This window comes from Pongo abelii, chromosome 13 (genome assembly GCF_028885655.2).
Source record: "Pongo abelii isolate AG06213 chromosome 13, NHGRI_mPonAbe1-v2.0_pri, whole genome shotgun sequence".
Lineage (NCBI taxonomy): Eukaryota > Metazoa > Chordata > Mammalia > Primates > Hominidae > Pongo > Pongo abelii.
This window is the reverse complement of record NC_071998.2, coordinates 112,224,654-112,244,560: the sequence shown is the minus strand read 5'-3', so window position 1 is coordinate 112,244,560 and position 19,907 is coordinate 112,224,654. Positions and strand designations below refer to the sequence as shown.

At 39.7% G+C, this 19,907-nt stretch overlaps 1 protein-coding gene across 4 annotated transcripts in view; it reads left to right on the top strand.

Annotated features, from left to right (window-relative positions):
- Positions 1–19,907, top strand: part of C5 (complement C5) — a 127,316-nt gene that overhangs the window by 86,836 nt on the left and 20,573 nt on the right. For all 4 annotated transcript variants that reach the window (XM_054520565.2, XM_024252854.3, XM_054520564.2 and 1 more), the window contains 8 exons: positions 1,810–1,899; positions 3,309–3,521; positions 3,965–4,040; positions 10,057–10,216; positions 10,930–11,025; positions 12,615–12,786; positions 15,966–16,171; positions 17,940–18,092. In XM_054520565.2, coding sequence (XP_054376540.2) covers positions 1,810–1,899; positions 3,309–3,521; positions 3,965–4,040; positions 10,057–10,216; positions 10,930–11,025; positions 12,615–12,786; positions 15,966–16,171; positions 17,940–18,092 — 1,166 coding nt within the window. The remainder of the gene's footprint in view (positions 1–1,809; positions 1,900–3,308; positions 3,522–3,964; positions 4,041–10,056; positions 10,217–10,929; positions 11,026–12,614; positions 12,787–15,965; positions 16,172–17,939; positions 18,093–19,907) is intronic.

Genomic DNA, 19,907 nt, shown 5'->3' with positions numbered 1-19,907 from the left:
TTCTTCTGGTTACTAATGATTTTAAGCATTTCTTCATATACTTGTCCATTTGGGTTTCCCATCTGTCAATTGCCTATTCATATCTTTTGCACTTTTTAAAATTTTCTATTTGGGTTATCTTTTTAAAATTTATTCTTGATTTTGTCTCTGATGTACCTCTTTGAGCAACAACAAGCCTTCATGGGTTTTGAAAAGGAATTATTTATTCTGATGTAGTCAAATCCATCATAATTTCATCTTATGGTTATATATTTTTGAGGTAATCTTTAAGAGGTCTTTCTCTACTCTTAGTTCACAAAGACATTGCTGGATATTTTATTCTGTTAATTTTATAGATTTGACTTTAAAATGTTTTAATCTGTCTGGAACCTGCCTTTTTATGTGGTGTCTTGATGAGTCTTTTACCGTGATCACTGACGAGGAGTAAAATTAACTTCTCTTAGTTTTAACTTTCTCTTTACCTTTTCCACCTGGTAGTAGAGTTGCCAATGGAATTGAAATAGTCAAGAGCAGGTTTCAATGGAGAAAATGGTGAAGGAGCAAATCTAGATAATCTCAAGGCTATCTGTAATAAGTATCATATATTGAGCATGAATTGTATGCCAGGCTGTTTGTCTATATTATTTTTATCCCACAAAAATCCTTTGAGGAAAATATTGTTATCTCCATTTAACTGATGAACAAATTGAGGCTAAGAAAGGTTGTATCTTGTCCAGCGTCACATACATAGTAAGCTCTTTTTGAACTTCACGCTCTTTCGCTCAAACTGCAAACCTCTTAAATGTCTTCTCTGAGTTTTATTTTGATATATCCTCTGCATTTATCAAGGGTTAATGAAGAAAGACGTTTTATGAGGAATGTTCCTGCATTTTTAGGAAAGCCATGTGCCTTGTCCATTAAATTGCAAAATGTGACTCATTTTTCTTTAGCATCTTCCATATGCCAGGGTCTGTGCTAAGTGCCGGGACTACAGCTGGAATGAGAAATGATTCCTGCCCCCAGAGCGCTTTCTTAGCAGGACAATGGGAAGTAGATTCTCTTTGTGGTGACTAGTATGGGCTCTGCAGCAAAATTTCTGGAGTTCAGATTGCAGCTCCACTTGTACTAGCTCTGGGGCCTTGAACGCGTTACTTTCTAAGCCTCAATTTCCTCATCTATAAAATTAAAATAATGAAAATAGACCTAACATAGAGGATTCTTGTGAGAATCCAATGCAATAATTCATTTAAACAGCTTAGTAGCATGCTTGGTACTCTATCAGTAGAATGATCAATGTTACCTTTTTTTGGACATAAACCAGTGATCACAGTAGAAAAATTATCTGACACCAGTGTGCTAAAACTCTGTTGTTTTGCTCATAGATTAAAAAGTATCAAAACTAGACTGGGAAGGGAAGGTGGAAAGAATTTCAGATCATACTTCCCTGTGGAGCTAATGTTCAAGATATAGTTGATTAAGAAATTACATGTTAGTTATTCTTAGCTTTCAGTTCCAGGAACAATTTTCTCTCTTTGGGCAAGCTGGCATGCTATATTTTGCTGGTGAATAAGATTTATATAACCTACTTATTTCACATCTTATAATGACCAGGAAGCTTACAGCCAAATTTAATGCTTTATTTAATAAGATTATACAAGCCTAGGGTTTGATTAAAGTCCTTGATGATTTTTAACTTTCTTTTAAAATTGTAATAGTCTAATTGTAAGTCTTTTATTTTGAAATATTCTTTGAAAGTAGATACATTATAAATAATCTGCAAATAGTCTTCCCCTGGAAACTCTGTATAAATCCAAATTTTCTAAATTACAGGTACCATTAGCAGACGAAAGGAGTTCCCATACAGGATACCATTAGATTTGGTCCCCAAAACAGAAATCAAAAGGATTTTGAGTGTAAAAGGTAAATTAACAAATACCATTTTTATTTATCATTTCACTTGGTGCTTCAAACAAAAATCAAATATCCTCATGATTATTCTGTTTCTCCACTTCTGTGTTCAGTAGCACACACAAATCTACCTTTAGGAGTGTTCCACCCCTACCCACCCCCACTTTCAAACCTTTGATCACTTTTCCCACTATCTTCTTCCAACGGTCTGATTTACATGGAGATTCATTCTCCTCCAATGGAGGGTAGGGACTGTCATTGGCTCAAAGATGTCTCTAAAATGGGGGTCCAGTTGCTTCTAGGCTTAAAGAACTTTCCATGGTCTTAGTGGCCAGTCCTGCTCCAGAGAAGGCCTATGGCCTGCACATGGCCTAGAGAGAACAGCACTGCTCTGCTGAAGTACTGGTCCCAGAGGGGTTGTCTTAGTCCCTTTATGCTGCCATAACAAAATAACAAAATTTATAAATAATACAAATTTATTTCTCACAGTTCTGGAGGCTGGGAAGTCCAAGATCAAGGCACCAAGAGATTGGGTGTTTGGCAAGGGCTGCTCTCTGTTTTCATGAGACCATATGTTGCTGTATCCTCCTGTGGCAGAAAGTGGAAAGGCAAAAGGGCAAAAAGGGGTGAACAACTTCCTCACACCTCATCTATAAGATTATTAATCCCACTCATTAGGGTGGAGCCATCATAACCTAATCACCTCTCAAAAAGCCCCACCTTCGAATACTATCACCTTGGTGATTAGGCTTCAGTGTATGAATTTTGGAGAGACATATACATTCAAACCATAGCAGGGGTTCTCCTCCCCTCGGATACATTTGCAGCAGTGATATTTGCACAAGTGACTAGGTTTTCCCTAGTCTCCAGGCTTTACAATTCAATAACATATTACCAAATGATAGAATGTCCTGACTACATTTTATCTCAGATAAAACCCTAGAATCACAAAATGTTAGTACCGGAAAGGATCTTTTTGATCATGTGCAACCCTGTTGTTGGATATAAAAGAAAGTGGCATGTCCAAGGTTGCACAGTGAGTTATAGACAGAGTCATGTCAGCACTCCCTGTTCAGGCTCTTTGCTTTGCTTCCTGGAAGGGTTTGGTAAATATGGTTTATAATGTCTAAAGCTATCAGGTTGAATGACAACTAATTTGCCATGTTCTCTTGCAGCAATCAGTCCACTGTATTACATTACCTATCACCATATTTTAGTGATTTTTAAAGTCTTTTTTTTTGTTTCTTTCAAATTCATGTTCCTAACCAGATCTTTTTTTCTCACCCCGTTTCTGAGAAGCCAGTCAACTGCCTAGATAAAAAGGGAAGAACCATCTCTAGATGGTTGTTCTTCTGTCTTGAGAACATACTGTTAGAAGTTAATAAAAAGCAATGTGTCTACTTTGATCTTTTTTGTTTCAGGACTGCTTGTAGGTGAGATCTTGTCTGCAGTTCTAAGTCAGGAAGGCATCAATATCCTAACCCACCTCCCCAAAGGGAGTGCAGAGGCGGAGCTGATGAGCATTGTCCCAGTATTCTATGTTTTTCACTACCTGGAAACAGGAAACCATTGGAACATTTTTCATTCTGACACATTAATTGAAAAGCAGAAACTGAAGAAAAAATTAAAAGAAGGTAAAAAAATGTATTTCACATAAAAATTGGGTGATTTTAAACTAATATTTTTATTAAACTAATATTTAAGTTGTGAATTATAGAAAACTTTATGAGAGAATTTTAGCAAAAAAATCATGAGATGGACCCTACTATATAAATAAATATTATTTCTGTAGCATTTTGGCTCAACTTACCAAAATGCCTGGATGAGAGGCAAGGCACCTGCATTCCAAACTACAGAACACTTCCTTCCTTTTTGAATGAGATCAGAATGTTCTACTTGATAATTCCCAATTCGAGCAATTCATATACTTCCTTTGAGAAGTTCAATGCTGGCCACAGAGCATATGCTTGCTGCCCAGTGCCAAAGGAAGCTTACCATTCTCAGGGGCTGATAAAGTGTTCTTTGAGTAGAAACGGAGGTCTGTGAAGCACCGTGTTCTTTTTCTTGTGCCTCTTAGGGATGTTGAGCATTATGTCCTACAGAAATGCTGACTACTCTTACAGTGTGTGGAAGGGTGGAAGTGCTAGCACTTGGTAAGTAGAAGATTTTGAGTTGCATTTTCATATAGTGGTTAATTAACTAAAGAGTAATAACCATAATGGAAACTCCATTCCTCCAGTTGCTCAGGCTAAAAGCCTCATCATCCTTCACTCCTCTCTTTCTCTTACAATTCACATCTGATCCAGCAGATATGGATTCAAAATACATCCTTAATTTGACTACTTCTCACCACCTCCACCACACTATCCTGTTCCAAGACACCTTCCTTTCCCACCTGGATTCTTGCACTAGTCTCCGTTAGTCTTCTGGGTTCAGCCCTTGATCCTCTTCAGTATATACTCAACACAGCAACTGAAGTGACCCTGTTAAAACATATGTTAGATCATGCCACTCAAAACCATTTAGGAGCTTCCCATCTTACCCAGAGTAAAAACCAACATTTTTATTGTGATTTACAAAGCTCTATATGATCTGGCTTCACCTCATGTCTCCTACTTTATCTCCTATACTCTCTTTCCCTCCAATTCAGCCCCACTAGCCTTCCTCAAACACACCAGGCATGCTTCCACCTCAGGGCCTTTGCACTGTTTTCTCAGTCTGGAATACTTCTCCTTAGGTATCAGCATGACTGGCTCTCATATTTCCGTCAGGTCTTTACCAAATGTCACCTCAGGGAGGCCTCTGCTATATCATAATGTCTAAAATTGCAATCCACTCCCCTCCCAACACCTCATATCATTTCTTTTCTCCTCAGCGTGATTACTAATGTTCTTGCTTATTCCACTATTGTGTATCTCCCCCACTGGAATGTAAGCTCCATGTGGGAAGTCCTAAGTATCCCTAGTGCCTGGTACCTATCTGGCACATAGTAGATGCTCAGTAATTATTTATTCAATGAAACATAACTTCCAAAATTCTGATGATTTGAGGGAAAGATAGTCTGAATTAATTAAGAGTCCATGTGGCAGTCTATTTTCAAAAAATACTGGCTGGGCATGGTGGCTCACGCCTCTAATCCCAGTACTTTGGGAGGCCAAGGTGGGTGGATCATGAGGTCAAGAGATCGAGACCATCCTGGCCAACATGGTGAAACCTCGTCTCTACTAAAAATACAAGAATTAGCTGGGCGTAGTGGCACGTGCCTGTAGTCCCAGCTACCCAGGAGGCTGAGGCAGGAGAATCACTTAAACCCAGGAGGCGAGGGTTACAGTGATCCGAAATCGCGCTACTGCACTCCAGCCCGGGTGACAGAGTGAGACTCTGTCTCAAAAGACAAAACAAAACAAAACAAAACAAAAAAACCATTGTGCTATGACAAAATATTTAATAAAAACGGTGTGCCAGCTGCTTTGTAGGTTCTATATGAAACATATTTAAGGAGTTTACAACCTAGAATAATTTTAGATTTTTTTTCTTTTTTCTTTTTTTTTTGAGACATAGTCTTGCTCTGTCCCCAGGCTGGAGTGCAGTGGCACGATCTCGGCTCACTGCAAACTCCGCCTCCTGGGTTCAAGCGATTGTCCTGGCTCAGCCTCCTGAGAAGTGGGATTACAGGCGCGCACCACCACGCCTGCTAATTTTTGTATTTTTAGTAGAGGTGGGGTTTCACTATGTTGGCCAGGATAGTCTCGATCTCCGGACCTTGTGATCCACCCACCTCAGCCTCCCAAAGGGCTGGGATTACAGGCATGAGCCACCGTGCCTGGCCAATTTTTTTCTTTAGCTATTGAGATCTCCCAGAATTTTATCTTTGGCCCTCTTATTTTCTGTAATCTCTCCTGGTACAATCTCATTTTTGCCCATGACTTCCATAACATCTAGGCCAATGGCCCCCTAATCAATGTCTCAAGGCCTAACTTCTTCCCTAAGAAGTTAGGAAATGTCCTAGATCCACATTTCTAGGTTTCTGGGAGCCAAAGGTCCTTCAAGCACAATATGTGCCAAATTCATTATTTTCCTCCTCAAGTACACTTCTCTGTTTCTTTGCTCAGTGCACAACAATACCCTGCCCTTTGTCCCCCATTAATCAAGTCAGAATCATCAGTTGATTTTTGATTTCTTCCTTTCCTTTTGGCTTTATCTCTGATCATCTACCAAGTTCCATAGATTATACCTTAGAATTAGGTCTGACTATGTATAGGTGACACACTTTAAAAGACACACAGGGCCAGGTGCAGTGGCTTACACCTATAATCCTAGCACTTTGGGAGGCTGAAGCAAGAGGATGACTTGAGCACAGGAGTTCAAGACCAGCCTGGGTAACATAGGGAGACCCTGTCTTTAATAAAACAATAAAAATATAAAAAAATAAATAAAAGGCTCATAGACCCCTGCAGAACACCAACCAGAGGATAACCCAGGATGCAGGAGTGGGAGTGAGTGTCAATGAAGACTGGAAACCGACACAGCAGGACCTGGGAAATAGATGCCTGGAGAGCAGAAAGCCCCACAGGAAGGTGCAACAGCCTCTCAGTAAACACTCAGAGCCTTTCAAGAGTTTGGGGCAAGACTGAAACATAGACCCAACTCCATGAGTTCCTTGAAAGAAAGAATAGACATAGAAGAAAATGTCCAGCACCTAAATACCCTCAAACTTTTCTTGAGAAATACAAAGCAGATTTTTTAAAGTGCAAATATCATTCATATTAGCAAAACCCAAAATTGATGACGATGAACATTTTTTGTATTTGTCTTTTTTTTTTTAAAAAAAAAAACATTGTGGATATTGAAGTTTTCTATTTAACTACAAGCCTCCATCTTATTTCTGTTTCTTTCCCCCAAGGGCATTCACTATCATGAGTTTATGCATCTTTCCAGAACATTTTTAATATTTTATATAATATACATACACATGAAATCATATAGATGTAACTTAACTCCAGTTTGGCTGCTCACTGCTCAAATGCCAAACTCAAGAGACTAGGGTTGGTGGGAGGAAAAGCAGATTAATTCAGGAGCCAGCAACCCAAGGAGATGGCAGACTAGAGTCACGAAACTATCCCAAATGCCCTAGGCTGGCCAGAGGGATTTTAAAGAGGAAGGGGCTTGGAAAACTATGTACAAGAGTTAGCTACGTACAGGTCAGCATGTCTTGTTCTGATTATTATCTTGAGTAATGGGCCATCTAGTGGTCAGCTAGACTGGAACAGGTTTGTAGATTAACTGCTCAGTATTTTTCTTCTTCAGGGGACATTTCGCAACCTTGATTTTTATCTCATGGCTAGTTCCTGGAATTCTTAAGCAAGCACTGTTTAAGAAAGTTAAGCATTGTAAAAGAAAGAATGGTTATTTGCTTCCAAAATGAAGTGATGGGTTTACAGTCCCTTTTTGTATTTCTAAATGATTATAACTAGTATCATACTATACCTATCATTCTGTAACTTACCTTTTTCTTTTAATACTTTTTAGTTATTTTAGATCTAGTAGTATAGGTAAATATAGCTCACTCCTTTTCATTGCCATGCAGTATTTTATTTTACAAATATATCACATAGTATATATTCTTTATCTATTCCTATCTTGATGGACAACCATTTCCAAATTTTAATATTACAAACAATGTGATAATGAACATCTTCATATGTCTCTTTGTGCACATGTGTGAGAGTTTCTGTAGGGTATATCCCAGGAGATAGAATTGCTGGAACATAAGGCATGCATATTTACAGTTTCATCAGATTTTGCCAGATTTCTCTTCAAGGTGACTAAAAAATTCTTTTCCACTCTAAATTTTTAGTCCCAGACTCTACTGTAAAACATGAGGAACTAAACTAGACCATATTAAGCACTTGTAGAGGTAGCCTAGGGTCTGGAACAAAAGCAGATCAAATAGCCTACTTCTTTTTTTCCTCCAAGTCACACTTAAAATTTGAATTTCAGGGCAGTCTCCAAGGGACAGGTCAGTGGGAAGAGGAGAATGCAAAAAGCTAGAGTGAGTTGTATTTGCTTTACCTTTAGGGAAGTGCTGTCTAGACTCTCACTCCTTAAGGACACCAGGGATGAGACACCCAAGAGTACCAAAGAGAAAGAGAGATAGGAGTAAGAGCTTATAAAAACCAGGTGCAGTGGCTCACACCTGTAATCCCAGCACTTTGGGAGGCTGAGGCGGGTGGATCACCTGAGGTCAGGAGTTTGAGACCAGCCTGGCCAACATGGTGAAACCCTGTCTCTACTAAAAATACAAAAATTAGCTTGGCGTGGTGGCATGTGCCTGTAGTCCCACCTACTCAGGAGGCTGAGGCAGGAGAATCGCTTGAACCTGGGAGGCGGAAACTGTAGTGAGCCAAGATTGCGCCATTGCCCTCCAGCCTGGGCAACAGAGCGAGAGTCCGTCTGAAAAAAAAAAAAAAAAAGGAAGTAAGAGCTTATACCTATTGAATACTTACTATAAATCCAGAACTATTTTAAGTATGTTCATATATTTAATCTTTATAATTGATCCCAAAGGATGAGTCCATTGTTTCTATTTATTGCCATTGCCTTTTTTCAAAGATGTAACTAAAGCATGGGGAGGGTACATCATGGGCCAAATAGATAAGTAGAGAGGCAGCCTGGCCTTATAGGTAAGTGGAGAAGCAGCCTGGCTATATAGATAAGTGAAGAGGCAGCCTGGCCGTATAACTGCACTCATATGCCTTTCTAGCCTGCTAAAAGAAGAGAGATTTCCAAAAGCCAATCCCAAGAGAGACCCAATATAAAATGTGGGCCAATCTTTGAAAACGTGAGTGTTCTTGAACCTGAGCAATCCATAGAAGTATTTCTCCTCCTTGAGAGCAGTGTGGGAGGATTAAAAAGAGAGGAGCTCTCAATTCTTACCCCCTAAAAGTCAATAGAATAGAAAATAAATTTCTGATATTTCTAGAGAAAGAATTAGGAAAAGGCACCTAGTTGTGGAGGGGCAAGTTCCAATTAATATCAAAAAAAAAATTTTTTTAAATAATTAAATCAATTAGAGCAAAGACTGAGAACAACCTAAATGTCTACAGAAAGGGAAATGGCTTAAATAGCTTTGGTGCATCTGTACCAAAATACTATAATTCAATGTATAAAATCACTTATAAAAGAACAAAGAAACTTTATGTATTAATATAGATCTCTAAGGCATATTACTAAATGGAAAAAAAGCCAAGTACAGGATAATGTAAATATTCTCCCACTATTTTGGTGTGGTTGGGATGGAAAGGTAGATGGGAAGGCTATATCTTGTATCTGCTATTTGGAAGAATGCACAGGAAACAATGGTCATCTTCTGTTGGGAGGTGGAGGGGGACAGGGACTGCTAGAAGGAGACTTTTCATTATATATCCCTTTGTGCTTTTGGATTTTTTTTTTTTTTAAGTTCTCTCACTCAGGCTGGATGCAGTGGCAAGATCTCAGCTTACTGCAGCCTCTACCTCCTGGGCTCAAGCAATTCTCCCACCTCAGCCTCCCAAGTAGCTGAGACTATATGTGCATGCCACCACGTCTGGCTAATGTTTTGCATTTTTTGTAGAGACAACGTCTCACTATGACGCCCAGGCTTCACTTTTGGATTTTTGAATCATGTGAGGGTTTTACCTCTTTAAAAAAATGCTTAAAATGCATTTTAAAAATGAAAATGAAAAAGAAACACAAATTTTTTAAGTGGGGAAAGTGGGAGAGCAAGTCAAGTGGTCTGAGTCTCAGACATTTGAGGACCTGGGGAGTGGGGCCTCCTGGTTTACTCTTTCATGTCTCATGTTCATAGGTCAATGCCTTGACTCAAAACTATTTATTTTATCTCTGTTATCTTCAACTTCAGAGTGTAATTCTTATCATCAGGAATCAATTTTTAGCTTGTGTGCTAGCTAACAATGTTGTAATCACAGAAAATGTGCTGTTCACATTTGTTTACCAAATATTTTGGAGGTATTCCAAAAATCTTCCCTTCCTTTGTAAAACAGTGACTTGCTTTGGAATTGTATGTTTTAAAATGTTATTTTCTTTTAAAGAATAAAGTTGTATAAACTAATTGAAAGCCAAAAGGGATTCAGCGTTCTAAATATTTATTTATTTGATTTTGTCTTAAAGGTTAACAGCCTTTGCTTTAAGAGTACTTGGACAAGTAAATAAATATGTAGAGCAGAACCAAAATTCAATTTGTAATTCTTTATTGTGGCTAGTTGAGAATTATCAATTAGATAATGGATCTTTCAAGGAAAATTCACAGTATCAACCAATAAAATTACAGGTAAGGAAACCAAATGCACAAATTAGCAATAGTTTTATTTACAGTTTGAGTTTTATTCTCATCCGATTATGGGAGGATGAAGAAGAAGGAAAAAAAATGTAATTCTGCAAGAAATTCCTTTTGTGAACAAGCAAACAATACAAAGGTCTTTCCCATATCTGAAGTGAAGCGATCTTCAGACAGTTCACTGGAGATCAGAGAAGTGATATCTTAGACCTCTTGTTTAACAGGGTGGAGAGAGATGGGTAAGTGAAAGCACTCAAGCGAGACAGACCCAGGGCTTATTGAGAAATGGAAGCAGGAAGGGAAAGAGTGGGAGATAAGGCTTAAAACACAGAGTAGAGGCCAGGCGTGGTGGCTCACGCCTGTAATTCCAGCACTTTGGGAGGCCAAGGCGGGCAGATCATGAGGTCAGGGGTTCAAAACCAGCCTGATCAATATGGTGAAACCCCGTCTCTACTAAAAATACAAAAATTATCCGGGTGTGGTGTTGCGCGCCTGTAGTACCAGCTACTCAGAAGGCTGAGGCCAGAGGATGGCTTGAACCCGGGAGGTGGAGGTTGCAGTGAGCCAAGATCATGCCATTGCACTCCAGCTTGGGTGACAGAGTGAGATTCCATCTCAAAAAAAAAAAAAAAAAACAGAGTAGAACCAGGTCATTTCACTTTAAAGACACCATTTCACTCCCCTTTTAAAACATTGCTTCTTTTTAGGGTACCTTGCCTGTTGAAGCCCGAGAGAACAGCTTATATCTTACAGCCTTTACTGTGATTGGAATTAGAAAGGCTTTTGATATATGCCCCCTGGCGGTAAGTAAGAGTTTTCTTTCTCTCACACCCATCATCTATTTCTGTACTATATACTGGAGGAGCCACCAATCAGAAGACTTTTGTTTCAAAAGCTTCTTTTCCTTCTTTCCAATAACTTGAAAATAACTTAAACTCCAGAATTGAAAGATTTCAGAACAATGATAGATATTAGAGACCACCTAGTCCAACCTACTCATCAATAGTTGAGAAAGCTGAGGACTGTAAGTAAGGTGAATTCAATTACCCAGTGTCACAGGCTAATAAATTGTAGAGCTGGGTCTAAAACTGATAGCTGGGACTGTGATGGAAGAATGATCCAGTGCCCCCAGCTTCTCTGTCTTATCTTTGCTAAATCCTGCTTTATAAGTTACTGTTATCCTACAGTGAAAGCATTCTGTGTCATGCAAGTACTGAGGATACACAACAGCAAATGTGTATCCTCCAAATCCTTCCAAACAACATTTGCTTGGAAACAGGGGAGAAAAGTGATGAGCCACCTAAGTAAATCAACATAGAAGATTTCCAAGGTTGAGATGGAAAATCTCAAGTGGATTTGCAAACCTGGAAGCACAAAACAAAACCATTTGTTTTCAGTTTGTTTCAAAAGCTTAACAAAACAAAATAATCAATGAAGACTAGTTCCCAGGCACCTAGTGGCCACATGGGTGAGAGATGCATGTGGAGCTGGGAGAGAAGGAGACAGGCAGGATGTTAGCAGCATTGCAGCAGGCTTTCTCCTGGCCCTCTTGTCCAACACAACCATTTTGGTGGTGTCAGGACTAGTGATCGGGACTATTTACCCAGGCATTCTTAGGATCTAAAAGTACTTTGGCAGTTAGGGTTTCTTTCTGCTACTTATTGTTTTATTTATTTATTTTTTTAAGTGTAACTCCTTTCGAACCTGTGTGCCTGTTGCAACCACTCTGAGAAGGAACAATAAAAGTTGTGTCTATGGTCCGGGTGCGGTGGCTCACGCCTGTAATCCCAGCACTTGGGAGGCCGAGGCGGGGGGATCACAAGGTCAGGCGATTGAGACCATCCTGGCGAACACGGTGAAACCCCGTCTCTACCAAAAATACAAAAAAAAATTAGCCGGGTGTGGTGGCGGGACGCCTGTAGTCCCAGCTACTCCGGAGGCTGAGGCAGGAGAATGGCGTGAACCTGGGAGGTGGAGCTTGCAGTGAGCCGAGATCGCACCACCGCACTCCAGCCTGGGGGACAGAGCGAGACTCCGTCTCAAAAAAAAAAAAAAAAAAAGTTGTGTCTATGCTGGGTGCCTTTTCTTCCTGGAGGCTAGGTCTGATGGTGTAATCAGAAACTAAAGGCACAAAACCTCTAAAAGGAAAGTGAGAATTCAGAGGCAAAAAGCTTAACCTGATTTGGACAACCTCATTGTCCCTTCCAAGATTATGCTCTGCCTCTTCTCTCGGAGGGATTTGCTTCACTGAGAAGCCATCCATTTCCATTAGGTCAGTCCTTTTTTCACCCCCGTATTGCTTGCTCCAGGATAGTGGGGTCTAAGGGTAGTTCGTATCAATTGATAGGTGGTTGCTTGACATAGAAACTGAAGTATCTTCTCTTGTTTCCAGAAAATCGACACAGCTCTAATTAAAGCTGACAACTTTCTGCTTGAAAATACACTGCCAGCCCAGAGCACCTTTACATTGGCCATTTCTGCCTATGCTCTTTCCCTGGGAGATAAAACTCACCCACAGTTTCGTTCAATTGTTTCAGCTTTGAAGAGAGAAGCTTTGGTTAAAGGTATAACTTCTTCCATACATTTATTCAGCGAGTGTTCACTAAGACATAAAGTCTGCTAAATATGGGAAGTGGGTGGTGACATGCAAACTTGAGTAAGATGCAATTCCTGTCCTCAAGGAACAAAGCATCACAATACGATGTAATGTGTGCTGTTATTCATTCATTTATTCATGCATTCATTCAGCAAATATTTATTCTTTTTTTTTTAAGACAGGTTCTCGCTCTGTCACCCAGGCTGGAGTGCAGTGGCATGATCGTGGCTCACTGCAGCCTCGATCTCCTGGGCTCAAGTGATCCTCCCACCTCAGCCTCCCAAGTAGCTGGGACTACAGGTGCCCACCACTGAACCCAGTTACTTTTTTTTATATTTTGCAGATACGAGTCTCACTGTGTTTCCCAGGATGATCTCAAATGCCTGGGCTCAAGCACTCCTACTGCCTCAGCCTTCCAAAGTGCTAGGATCACAGGCATGAGCCACCACACCTGTCCTCTATTTATTCCTTTATTCAATAAATAGGCATTGAGTATCCTATGGATACCCTGGACACCCCCTATATACCTGGCACTATTCCAGTCTCTGGGAATAAAGAATTAACCAAAACAGGCTCCCCAAAATCCAGGCCATCATGAAACTTAAATTCTAACTGGGAAGACACAAACATGATAAATAAGTAAAGCTTTATGAATAGGTGGTGATAGCTGATATGAAGAAAAGTAGAGCAGGGAAAGAAAATAAGGTGAGAGGATGCATTGTAATTTTAGACAAGCTGACTGGGCTTAAGTTTCACTGAGAGGACGGTGTTTGAGTCAAGAGCTGAAAGGAGGTGAAGAAGCAAGTCCTGTGGCTATCTAGAAGGATATACCTGGTGGAGAACAGCACGTGCAAATGCCCTGAGGCATGGGCATGCCTGGTGCTCCAAGAATGGCAAGGAGGCCAGTGTGACTGCAGAGGAGTGAGAAGAGGAGTAGGAAATGAGGTCAGGGAAGGAAAAGGTGAGGGAGCAAGGGAAGGTCATTTAAGGCATTAGAGAGACTCTTCAGGGCTTCTGTAAACAGTTGTGCAGTGGACACAGCACCTAAGCAATCAAGTGAATCGAGGCTGAAATCTAGCCTGTGCTCCACTCCCCCGGCCACATACCCTAGTTTAGGGCTGCTTCCACCTAGAGCAAGGAGTGCCCATGTCTTATCCACAGCAATGTGCTGTGGGGACCAGAAGGAGCCCTAGAACTTTAATTTCAGCTTTGAGAGTGAAAAGGGGAGCCACTGGGGGATTTTGAGCAAAGGAGTGCATGACCTGGCTTATGTTTTACCAGGTTTGCTCTAAAAGTATGTGTTTGGTTTTGAAGAATAAACATATTGCTTCCTATAGGTCAAGAGACAAAAAATAGAGAGTAGCAGTGATTATTAGCATGATTGGGCACTTTGGAGTCCTCTTCTAGCTAAGGCTTTATAAATCTTACTGAGGTTTATGACCATCTACAAAATATGATTTGTGCCATCATTTTAGAATTACTATATTTTAACATATGCCTCAAAACCACTTGTATGATACTTCAAAAATAACACAAAAGAAATGTCTTGGGTATTGTGAGATATGGATCATAAAATCAAAAAATTTAAGATCTAGAAGGGAACTTAATAATCCACGAGTTGTTCCAGTTGGGTTTCTTTAAAATCCTAAACTCAACTCTTCATTTTAAATACAGCAAATCTGAGACTCTGAGAGGAAGGGTCAATATCATTTTCAAAGTCATGCAGATAATGTAGTTATGAATTATAAACATACACATCAAAATTTTTACTAACCTTCAAATATGATTTCCAAATATACATTACTTTTTTTAAAACAAATAGTTTGTTCCAAAAAGGATTTGAGGTTTACAGGTTTAAATAACAAATATAATTTACAGCCTAATTTATGAAAAGTACTGCATGTACGAAATTGTCTTGAGTGCTTTAAATTGGAAAGAAATAATGAAAGACTGAACTAAGGCTTTAGGTTTAATCTCATAATTTCCAGGATGTAAATTTTCCTATCAGGAAAAAGGTTCTCCAGTTTATTTTTTAGTGTCAGTAATAATAATAATAATAATAATAATCCCATATATATGCATGGTGCTTTCTAGTTTACAAAATCTTTTACTTTAGTATTTCATTTGAGTTTCACTGCATGGAAGAAAGTATTATCTATACTATAGGTATTAGGAAATTGAGTCACACAGAACTAAAGGAGTTTGCCCAAAGTGACATGGTAAGTTAGCAACAAAAGAAAGACTAGAAGCTGGGTGCAATACCAGTTTATTGCACTCTACTAAACTGCCCCTTCCTAGTATATGTGTGCTATGTTGATTTTAAGATACAGATTGAGGCCGGGTGCAGTGGCTTATGCCTGTAATCCCAGTACTTTGGGAGGCCAAGGTAGGAGGATTGCTTGAGCCCAGTGGTTTGAGACCAGGCTAGATAACATAACCGGGCATGGTGGCACACCCCTATAGTCCCAGCCACTCAGGAAGCTGAGGTGGGAGAATCACTGAGCCCAAGAGATTGAGGCTGCAGTGAGCTACAATCATACCACTGCACTCCAGCCTGGGTGCCAGCAAGATCCTGTCTCAAAACACACACACACAAAAACAAAAAATAGGTTGAGTGTTCCTTATCTGAACTGCTTGGGACCAGAAGTATTTCAGATTTCAGATTTTTTTCAGATTTTGGAATATTTACATATACATAATGATATTTATTGGGGATGGGACTCAAGTCTAAACATGAAATTCATTTATGTTTCGTATATACTTTACACACAGCTTGAAAGTAATTTTACACACTATTTTCAATAATTTTGTGCATGAAACAAAGTTTTGACTGCATTTTGATTGTGACCCATCACATGAGGTCGGGGTGAAATTACCCACCTGTGGCATCATGTCAGAGCTCAAAAACTTTCAGATTTTGGGGACATTTCATATTTCAGATTTTCAGATTAGGGATGCTCAATGTGTAAAGACAAGTAGCATCATATTAAGGGATCTCGTTTTGCATTGGTCATCTTCAGGAAGTTCCTCTAACAAGAAAAAGTAAGTAGCTTCTAGAAACTGGAAGGCCATAATACACCTGGTAGAATTATTATGTCAAATTCACATTTTTAATCATATTAATGAATGGAATTTGTTGATGTTCAGGTAATCCACCCATTTATCGTTTTTGGAAAGACGATCTTCAACATAAAGACAGCTCTGTACCTAACACTGGTACGGCACGTATGGTAGAAACAACTGCCTATGCTTTACTCGCCAGTCTGAACTTGAAAGACATAAATTATGTTAACCCAATCATCAAATGGCTATCAGAAGAGCAGAGGTATGGAGGTGGCTTTTATTCAACCCAGGTAACATTTTTTTGTCTTGTTTCATCTTCCTGTAGACATTTTTATTTTCTCCCACACTACACTCATCTGGCCTCCATGCCTTTGTCCACCAAATGAGCATGCAAAAGATATGAATAATGCCTAGAATTGAAGGACCCCTAGAGGTTATCTGCATCAACACTTTTATTATACAGAAGAGGAAATTAGCCCAGGGAGTTTCACTCAGGGAATTCATGGCAGACCCAGAATCAGAACTCATGTCTCCTGACTTTAAGCCCAGTACTTCCTTCATGATTCTAAATCACCATGAAAGGCTAGTAAGGTTATTGGCAATTATATCATATCCTATGTAATAAATAGTGGTTGCCATGTAGACAAAGGTACTGATGCTCCTTCTCCACAACGAAATAAATAAAAAGTGGGAGAAATACTGATTGTTATATGTTAATCTATCTAGCTATTTAATGTAAACTCATTTGAGTATGTATTTTTATTACAACCAATTATTATGTAGTCATATAATACATGTTTATATTCAAAGTTTAGATTGAATGTTAATATCTTCCCTGTTGCCTGGATGTTTAGATAATGATGGAGTGTGTATATTTATATATATGTAATTTAGATGTAGAGAGGGACTTCAGTATTAATTTACTGACCATGTAATGTGTTTTATCTTGGGTACAATTATAGGGTTAGCAGAAAAGACTGCCCTATTGATTAGCATTTGCCGCCATAGATATAGGCAGAGGGAATGGCCACATTGTTTAACATCTCTGATCTAGCCATGTTTCTCAGTTTTATAGATGAGAAAGATGAGGTCCAGAAAGATAAAGTTTATTCATTTATTCCTTCAACAAATATTTATGTACCTACTAAATGCAATGGACATTGCATTAGTCCATTGTGTGTTGCTGTAACAGAAAAAATGACACACTGGATAATTTATAATGGACAGAAATTTATTACCTCATGGTTCTGGGTCCTAGGAAGTCCAAGTCAGGGGGCTGCACCTGGTGAAGGCATTCTTGTTGCATTATTGCATGGTGGAAGGGCAAAGAGAAGGCAGAGTGGAGGGTTGGTGGGAGTGGGGTATAAACTCGTCCTTTTATAACAAATTCACTTCTATAATAAGCAGCATTAATCCATTTATGAAAGTGGTACCCCCATGACCCAAACACCTCCCATTAGGCCTCACTTCCTAACACTGCCACATTGGGGACCAAGCTTTCCAACACATGAACTTTGGGGGACACATTCAAACCACAGCAGGCACCAAGAAAAATATATTACCTACTTGCCTCACGAATCTTACATTGCAGTGGGGTAGGCCAACAATAAACTATAAATAAAAGCATTAAAAATTAAGATGAATGCTAGAAAGGGCAAAAAGGGAACATTAAAACAGAGAATAATGGGAAAGGTGAGTTTATGGCCTTGTTGTGGAGATACTTAAGCTCAGACTAAAGGATGAGGAAAAGATAATTGTGCAAAGACTCAGACGAATTCTGCAAACAGTGACTTGCCTGAGGTTACATTTGCAGAATATATAGAGGACCCAGATCTGAGGCCACACTTCCTTCCTGTCCCTGCTAACAGCATCATCTTTATTGAGGAGGGAGAGACCTTTCTTCCACCTCCACAATGGGGCTCTTAACCAGTCTTACTGAGTCAGCTGGAGTTTCATCTCCAGACAATGCTGCCCTACACTCTCATAAAAAGGGCATTTGTAAATAGGGAGTACATAAATAAACTAAACATATTTTTATGCCTTGCCGATTGCTGACAGGACACAATCAATGCCATCGAGGGCCTGACGGAATATTCACTCCTGGTTAAACAACTCCGCTTGAATATGGACATCGATGTTTCTTACAAGCATAAAGGTGCCTTACATAATTATAAAATGACAGACAAGAATTTCCTTGGGAGGCCAGTAGAGGTAAATGAAGAACTTTGTGTAGTATTTTACAATTGGCTGAGACCATTGAAATCATCTGTTCCACTCTTTATTTTATAAATCTATGTCTTCACTACTTAAACATATATTGAGTGTCAGCTATGTCCTAAACAGGGATGCCTGCTATATCCTGGGCACTGAGGATTCAAAAATAAAACACAAACAATCAGCGTAGTGCAGGGAGATTGTCATTTAAGCAGATAGTGGAAAATAAGAGTCTTGATAGGTACATGGAAGTACAGAGGGGCCCTCCTGATCCTGGCTGAAAGATGGAAGAAGTTTGTCACATGTGTCCAGATGTGTGGGTTAAATCTGAAAAAATCAGAATGAGTTAGCCAAGTGAAGAAAAAGGAAGAACATTCCAGACATAGATAACAGCACACAGAGCAGTACAGTGAGGGTAGGAGGGAAGGCATGTCTGGGAGGCTGCTGGTGGTCCCTTCTAGCCCTGGTCATACATGCAGACTGTGGCCAGGTTGGAGTTGGCCTTTAGGGTCCCCAGCTCCTTGCCCCATGTCCTTTGCTACTGCTGGATTTTTAAAGGTGGTAACTTTGATGGCTTATGAAAATTTCACAAAGAACAAGACATGTTGGAAAAACTGGGTTCTATATTAATATTAGCTGCCCACATATAGCTGCTGATACATATTTTTCTAATTACTGTGTTTGCATTATTTTAAAGTATATTTAAATGTACAGTAATTGGAAATAGTCCTCATTGTTGACATCCTTCACAAATTGGTGTTTGTTAAAAGTAAACAAGCATGAAAAAAAATTTTTTTTTTGAGATGGAGTTTCGCTCTTGTTGCCCAGGCTGGAGTGCAATGGCGCAACCTCAGCTCACTGCAACCTCCTGGGTTCAAGCAATTCTCCTGCCTCAGCCTCCCAAGTAGGAGGGATTATAGGCGCCTGCCACCACACCGGGCTCATTTTTTGTATTTTTGGTAGATACGGGGTTTCACCATTTGGCCAGGCTGGTCTCAAACTCCTGACCTCTGGTGATCCACCCACCTTTGCCTCCCAAAGTGCTGGGATTACAGGCGTGAGCCACCACGCCCAGCAGAGAAATAAAATTTAATGCAAAAACTGCAAACTGGTAGCCCATACTAAAAAAAAAGGATATGGATATAAACAGAGACATAGATATATGCCAACATTTAAGGATCCAGATATTTCAAATAAAAACCTGATTCCCAACTTCCCTTGATAAACCAAAAGACCTGGCAGCAAGGCACCAGGCATTGGCATGGCTTCTACAATTTACTGCAGTCCCCACCAGTCACAGGATGTATGCATGTGCATTTAGGTTCGTACCTGCTTTGTGCCCGGGCCTCTGCAGGCATTTGTGCTTGTGGTCCCTAGTTTGGGAATATGTCTCCTTTCCCTGGGATCATTTAGAGTCCAGCTACCTGAGGTAGCTGGAATTATTCTTCTCTATAGGGATAATGCTGTAAGAGGCCTCTTGTCATCCTAACAAAATTTAAACCTCAGCCCAGGATGCTGCTTCCATGTAAAACCTGGGCTGTTATTATCCAGTGTGGAATTTTCTACTCCAGCATTTCCTGAAATGTGTTCCATGAAAGAGTGTTAGGTGGTTGAGTGTGCATGAGAAACTCTAGCTTAAATTAAGTTAAACAAGTTCTTTAATCCAGAATTTCCCTGTTCTGTAACATGTATGTGATTAAGTGTGATGACTCTGGGCGTGAAAAGGGGCAGAGGCAGGGCACAGTGCACAGCATTTCCAAAACTTACTTGTCATGCGTGCTTTTCACATGCAGTATCTCAAGACACTTGTTT